The sequence below is a fragment of the Chanos chanos genome, chromosome 8, assembly GCF_902362185.1.
Source record: "Chanos chanos chromosome 8, fChaCha1.1, whole genome shotgun sequence".
NCBI classification, from domain to species: Eukaryota; Metazoa; Chordata; class Actinopteri; order Gonorynchiformes; family Chanidae; genus Chanos; species Chanos chanos.
Window position 1 is genome coordinate 30456973 of NC_044502.1, and position 7581 is coordinate 30464553.

A 7581-nucleotide genomic window follows, 5' to 3' on the forward strand; every position below is an offset into this window, starting at 1 on the left:
GAGAACAAAGATGCTCCCCATCGTCTCTTATTAACGTGTGGAGAAAAGCTTACAGGGCTCCATGCTGACTCACAAAAGAGGATGTGGTTGTTTTGATAATTTTCTGGAACAGTTTCTTAAAAAGAAAAAGAAAGAAAGAAAGAAATGAACTCAAAATACTAAACCCTTGGACCACTTTGGAAAAATTTCTACTTCTTTGAAAACCTCTTTTTATGTAGCATAGTACATTTATGATATTAAGAAAAAATTTATTGTGTCTTTTTAATGTGCACAAATGATCCTAAAGACAGAAAAAGCTACCTTTATCATTAATTCATGATTAAGCTATTATTTATATATGGTGAGCAGCTACATTCAGAAATATGTCTGTGGTTAGAGAACAAATACAGAAATTCCTTTTTAAAGAAAATCTTTTAAAAGGGCGTAATCAAAATGTAATGGCGTGAATGATGTTTTCTCTCTGTATTAAAAATAAGAAAGTAAGTAGAGCATGTAAAATAAGTTTTTACAGAGTGTTTCTGACTATCGGATTCCTCTACCATAATCTGGGTGCTACCACTTCTGAGAGGACAAGAGCCACGTAGCCCTAATCCTCCATAACAGAAAGTGCAAATGCAAATCAGTGCTCTGTGGAAATATCATGTTGGGCTGTTTAGGGTGAATACTTCCAGATCTTTCTAACTAGGAAATTAGTGATGAGCAAAAGATTCATGCTGATGTGATTGTGACTCGCCAAGAGGATTTTTGACACAAATGATCGGAGTGACTGAGGAAGTAGCAAGAAACAGAGACAGAAAAATAGGAGGAAAGACTAGAAATAAAGAGGGACCTCCTCCTTGTAGCTGCGAGACAGAGAGCTTCACAGACTCCTCTGGAGCAGGTGGCAGGGCAGGATAATCCAGGTAAGTCTTTAATACAGTACTTGGTGGAGTGGGAGAGAGGAGCAGTGGGGGTTGGGAAGGCGGGTGGTGAGACTGCTAATTGCGGCCTACTAATCCACCTCCACCCCCTACCCCTCCCCACCACTGCCACCTCGCTCTCCTTCTTTCCTTCGCTTCTTCTTCCTGTTGAGGAGAGACAGAGAGAAGGAGGACTCCACCTTGCAAATCACTGTTCGAAGTAGAAGGGGAAGTTGTGTGAACCTTTTCTGATTGCAGATCACTGGAAATACCCAGCATTCACCTCTGGATAACCACCGTATGATGTAGCTTCTCCCTGTCTTTCTCTCTCTCTCTCTCTCTCTCTCTCTCTCTCTCTGTCACTGTCTGCCATCAAATCAACTCAAGATAATATGGGGGAAGTTCAAAAGGTGCGTATGTAATCAGGGGATCTAGAGAGCCAGAATTACTTTTAACCTAATTGTAAACTAGGTCTTTCCAACTACACAGAGGACATATATGTTACTCATTTACTGAGAAATTTCAGGTCTGTTAGGTTGTCAAGCTTTTTCATACTCTCACTGTAATATATCTATTATTCAAGGATGAGAAAAGATGCTTTGATTTGAAATTCAATTGGAGTTCACACAAGGCTTCAAATGTTTGATTAGCACCATTTTTCTCTCAAGTAGATTTTTTATAGTGTGACACGTAGAAATATGGAACTATCCTTTGGTAATTGTTGTCCTGTGAATGTGTGACCATTTGTCTGTACTCCAGGCCTGTTTGCGCACTGCTACAAAAAGGGTGTAAGGAGAAACGTTATTTTGAGTTACAAAAAAAGCAATGTTTTCCAGTCATGCCCTTTTTACTGGACAGTTCACCACAAAACGACATTTTAAATCATAAACATCTTATTGTGTCTATCAAGGGTTTATTCTCCGTTATTGAGAAACTGAAGGGCACAACAGAACAGGAGCTACGGATAGTTCTGCTTGGTCTGGACAACGCAGGCAAAACCACTTTACTTAAACAACTTGCTTCTGAGGATGTCAACACCATCACACCAACTCAGGTCAGATATGTCTTTGGAAATCAAGATATGACTCGCAACCCACTTGACTATAAGTTTTAGCTTTAGATGAATGTATATTGATCTTTGTGTAAAAATTTTTAAAAATACAGTGACGTGGAGCCAATAGAACTGGGCTCTCTCTGTGAGAGTCCTAGGATGTCCTGTTTCACTGCTGTGTCCTAAGATTAGAGCCTAACCTACATGAGATGCAGAGGGTTGATTACGAAAACAACATGACCCAGTGCCACGATGGTTTATGCCGTGCTTGGTTATCTGTAGTGAAGAGAGGTGAAGAGTTCACTGGAAAGCAACGGACACTGTGTACTTGCCATTTAGGTTTCACTTTTTTAATGTGTGTATTTGAGTAAGACCAAACTTATTTAAACACACTTCACCTGCTGTAATGCATCTGATATTGTTAGAGTGTCCATTTGTCATACTTACTATTTCTATGGCAAAAGTGATTTTAAAGAAAAAAGATGGACCTTAAAACATGGACTGTTGATTCATGTAGCCAAGTTTAAAGAGGCTAATGAAAAGACATTTTGGACAGGTCACAGACTAACATGGTCTATCCGTACTGTATAAGTGACAGTAAATTTAAAATGTATTAATCAGATATAAATGTGTGAATTGCTTTACTCTGGAATTACCTTTAATTTATGATTCTTGTGTAACATGTCTGACTGAGTGTGTGGAGTTTGTCTGGCTAATCTCAAGGTAATCTCAGTTTTGGGTCAGGAGGGTGCAGATGAGATGTAACACAAAGCTGTAAAAGTGGTTTTTCACCTATAACTATCTTCAACTATAAATTAACTACTTCTAAAAAAGAAAAATAATCACCAAATTTAAGTTTTAAGTTTAAGTTTTTGTTGAGTGCAATCAAACATTTTAGCTTCTTTTTTAACATACAGATTCAAAGAGCGTCTAAAAGCCAGTCACCTCTCTCTAGTCCTCAGAATTATGTCATGTGAGTCATGAAATTATATTTTGACATCATATCATAGAGACTGTGGAAAAGACCTGTGATCTAAAGGGCCCTCTGACAAGTATCCCTTTGGGTGTTCTGAATATTTCCCACCGAGAACCTCAAAAGATAAGTCAACTTGGCACTCTGGGACAATAGCACAATGGCTCACATTATTCTACTGACATTAAGAGCTAGAGAGACAGGAAGAGTTTCTGTGGAACCTGGAGCGTTCCAAAAAACATGTCAGTTATTGGATTAGTTTGCCCGTAAAGAGATGTGGGTTTATTGTGCTAGCCCAGGGTTGGGGGTCATTGCAGGCCATGTTTCTAAACATCCATGTCATAACCTCACATGGCATGTGTCATACAAGTCAGTACATAAGGTCTGACATTAGCCTTAAAAACATAGCTATGTGGGACATTACTGACCATATATTCATGGTTGGGCGAGTATTTGCTAAGACCATCTTGTTTGTACATTGTATCACAATTTTTAAACAGTTGGTTTGTTTCTTCACTTTACACAAATATATGTTTTTGAACTCATTTAAGACTGCGCAGGCAAAAGTTCACTTCTTGTGCTCTTGACAATGTTTACTTGGATATTTGTATAAGATGTTTGCAATAGCCTCAAACTAATTTTCTGTTTACCTCAGATCATCTCTTGTAGAGTAAGAGATGGGAATAAGGAGTATATCCGGTTATCCCAGCTGATGGTATATATATATATATATATATGTTACAGTATGAGCAGTCAAGCACAGAGAAGTAGCTTGTGAAGGAAGCAGATCTCCCCTAAGAATAGCCACACGGCAGTTCCTTTAATCCTGAAGTTGAAGATTACTCAAGCATAAAGTCAGGGAACTTGGAGTCCACTCAGGGACCCACTAAAAATAGACTTTAGTTTTGACACATTGTGCCTCTAACTCCTCCTGATGAGGTGACACCGTTAATTAGAGAAACTGTTTTGTTGGGTTTTTTTTTTTTTTTAGTTAAACTGACAAAAGTGCCTGTATCTCCCAGTAACACAGTTTTCCAATTTCTCCAGGGCTTCAACATTAAAAGTGTGACCTGTCATGGCATGAAACTGAATGTGTGGGATATTGGAGGACAGAGAAAAATCCGTCCATTCTGGAAAAAATACCTGGAGAACACAGACTTGTTGGTATGTCACTTATGTTTGACTAGCCAGAAAACTTGTTAGTATATTACACCTGTTTGTCTGACATGAGTATTTGTGTAACATTCAGTAGATGAACAGATCAAATATATGGCTGTCTGTTCATAGAGAATACACCGATACTGGTTTGCTATCACCAGATATAGGATAATATTTTGATTTTGATTTATAAATGCTCTCTCTGTCTCTCTCTCTCTCTCTCTCTCAGATCTACGTCATTGACAGTGCTGATAAGAAGAGGTTTGAGGAGACAGGGCTGGTAAGAACCAAAAGGAATGATGGCATTTATTGCATCAGCATTGTAAAGTCTATATACGGGTCTCATATCATAATTTCATAACATAATCTGTTCTACCCTGCTGTATCCTGCTAAGAGCTGACAGACAACTAAACTCCTTTATTACAATGCTTGAGGCACAGTTTCTGAGTTTCAACCATTTAATTTAGTGATCTGAAGGTGAATCTACAACAAAAACAATATAACAAACAGACAATGCACTTCATAGTTGTAGTGCACTAAAGCTGACTGAAGAGCATCAGATAGTGGCATATAAACTCAATATAAAGCTATAGACACTCTACACTGTCAAAGTAGTGTACAGTTTTCATGGAATCAGTCATCACATAACTTAGTTTAAAACTTAAGAAGAGAGAGAAATTCCTTGACTAAGAAGAGAAAAATTCCTTGCAAATAACACACAAAGATATTTCTTCTTTTAAAAATGACTGAATACAAATGATATTGCTTCCTAGCAAAGGAATGGCATTACTGATATATGTGTACCCACAGTACTTCTGCTTGCAATCTGCATATGAGCAGATTATCAAAGAACAGAGAAAGATCAGGTCTTTCACAATAGGAACTAAAGCTACATTCTGCTGTGCTGCATAGCAACTCACATGGCTGAATGCTGAATCCATGTGGCAGCTTTCCTCCTGTTCAGCTTTACTCAACAGATTTGCTGGGAACTGTGTACAGACTCAACCACTGAGCAAATGTCCTGGCCCATGTGGCAGCATGTACACTGATACACATTAATAAATGAACATGAGGAGAACTAAATGATCAATGTGTGTGCATGTGTGTGCACGCGTGTGTATATGTATACTTCACCAAAGAGCCCTCTTAGCCATTCTAACAATTGCTGGTTGCAGATAAACTGCAGCACCTCTGCCTAGTTCACAACCTAAACTCCAGCTGATGCCAAAAATGAAGAAAAAAAAAAAGACTCTACAGGAGACAGAACACTCTGAAACTCAAACTGTTTTCTAATAAGCATCAACTGAACCCTGAAAGTCTGTAAAAGACTAATCAAAACTGCATATTCAAAATGCACACAATGTCACTGTCAATGGCTGTGACTCATTCCTGCTCAGTAAACCAGCTGTAATTTTTCTGCCTACAGGAGCTCTCTGAGCTTATTGACGAGGAGAATTTGAAAGGTGTCCCTGTGCTTATATTTGCCAACAAACAAGACTTGGCCACTGCGTCACCAGCCAGTGAGATCGCTGAGGGGCTTAATCTGCATACATACAGGGACCGTGAATGGCAGATCCAAGCCTGTTCCGCCGTCTCCGGGGAGGGTGTACAGGTGGGTATCCACATACACGTATGCAAATATCATCCACCTACCAAATAAGTAGACAGGGCATTTATAACCGTGAAAACAAAGAGGCAGACAAGGAACAGTGAGATTCCATCGTATCTCTGCAAGAGATACAGAAATTGATGAGTGAATGCTATAAAAGCCATAGAGGTTTCAGAAGTTTCAGACTGATGTCATTTTGCTCCTATCTGCTCTACAGTTCCAGTTTGTTAAACGTATCTGAATAGCTTATGACACGCCTCAAATGTCTTATTCAGGATATTCCCACTTGATTAAAAAAAGAAGCCCACTGAATCTAAATAAGGGTCTGAAAGACCTTATAAAAAAGTTGTGCCATTAGGTTTCACCTTGCAGTGACTCACCATACTGTACATGCAGGGTTTTTATCCTAATCAACTAGCTTGTTTACATGTTTGTTTGTTTTTCTTCAGGATGGCATGAACTGGATCAGCAACAACATTGTAAATAAGAAGAAATAAACTTGCTCACTCACCACTGACATTTTGTACCAAAGTATTCTGTTATTTCAATAAAGGTGTAAGACTTTAAAGTAAATAAGATAAGTTCAAAGCTGTTTTTTTAATATTTTGTAATGTGAAAAAAGGTGAACCATAAAAGCCACCTAAAGGCTTTTGATTTATCAGCTATACACAGAAAACCAAAGAGAATTTTGCTATAGCCAATGAGTAAAAACCTGTAAGCCCATGACCAAAAACCTGAATGTGCCCCTCAATTCCTCTGTAACTGACAGAGTTTTGTTCACTGTTCTCAGATGTGACCCCAGTGTTACGCTCAGGCTTTGTTTACAAGCTTTGTCTTTCAGGTTGCTCAGTCAGGACAGTCCCTGTCTAGAAAGTTCTGGAACACATGATAACGAACAATAAACAATGTTGAGGACGGAGCTTCTCGGTATATGAAAGGAAGCCTGGTATAGAGACAGATTCATGCCAAAGGTTATATATCATAAACAGACTCTGTGTGTTCTGCAAATCTTAAACATGACTGTCAAATAAATACAGTACAATCTGTGAATACTTTTAATTAGCATCATGATGTACACAAGCAAAAAAAAAAAAAAAAAAGTGTTTCACAGGCACACATTTTCTATGAATTCAGACTATGATTTGTTACAAATGTACTCATTCCATGTATGAATCATGTGACTTTTGACAGCCTCACAGCTTTTCTTGCTGCTTGTCTTTCCTGCAAACTGAACCAGTTTTCCATTATGGTCCATAACAGCGGGTTGTATCATGGGCCTGTTTATAATACAGTCAGTGTGCTCAAAAGAAAAATTCATAGCTTTTGGGATCCTCCAATGAAGGACTTGAATAGTATATTATATGCTCAATATTTAATACTCAGTAGACTCAAGGCTAAAATTGTTGACAATATTTATCTCAAGAGACAATAGCATTCATCATTCACTGGGTATACATGGAGTAAATTTCATATTGTTCCTATCCAATTGCAGCATCTAATACACAGGAAAACTGTTTCACTGTTGTGTAGGAGGCTGCGTTTTAGTGGAAAGCTGCTGCAATTACAGTTAATCAAAGCTGAATATTAATGAACATATCATGTTAGCTAAAAACAAAGCCATATAAAATGTAACCAGAGCATCTCTGATGTTTGTATTTCAAACAAACTTCTCATGTAAAAAACCTTTGTCAGCCAAGTTGCAAAAAAACCTTCCCAAATGTTACATTATTCACCAACGGAGTCAGTATAAATGCAGTGTTTAGAGTATTTGTTTCCAAATTATGTCTCAAATTTGTAGAGTGGATGTTGGTATAAAAATGGCTCCACAGACCTGTGTTATTTCAGAAAAATGTGTATTGTATATTTTCGATTTGTGTACATCTTAATAGA

At 38.0% G+C, this 7581-nt stretch overlaps 1 protein-coding gene across 1 annotated transcript; it reads left to right on the plus strand.

Annotated features, from left to right (window-relative positions):
- Positions 1-1291: 1291 nt before the first annotated feature.
- arl3l1 (ADP ribosylation factor like GTPase 3, like 1) lies at positions 1292-6188 on the plus strand. The gene is made up of 6 exons (XM_030782267.1): positions 1292-1309; positions 1810-1953; positions 3971-4087; positions 4311-4361; positions 5509-5694; positions 6141-6188. Exons 1-6 carry the CDS (start codon positions 1292-1294, stop codon positions 6186-6188), a joined length of 564 nt encoding a protein of 187 aa, XP_030638127.1.
- Positions 6189-7581: the final 1393 nt, after the last annotated feature.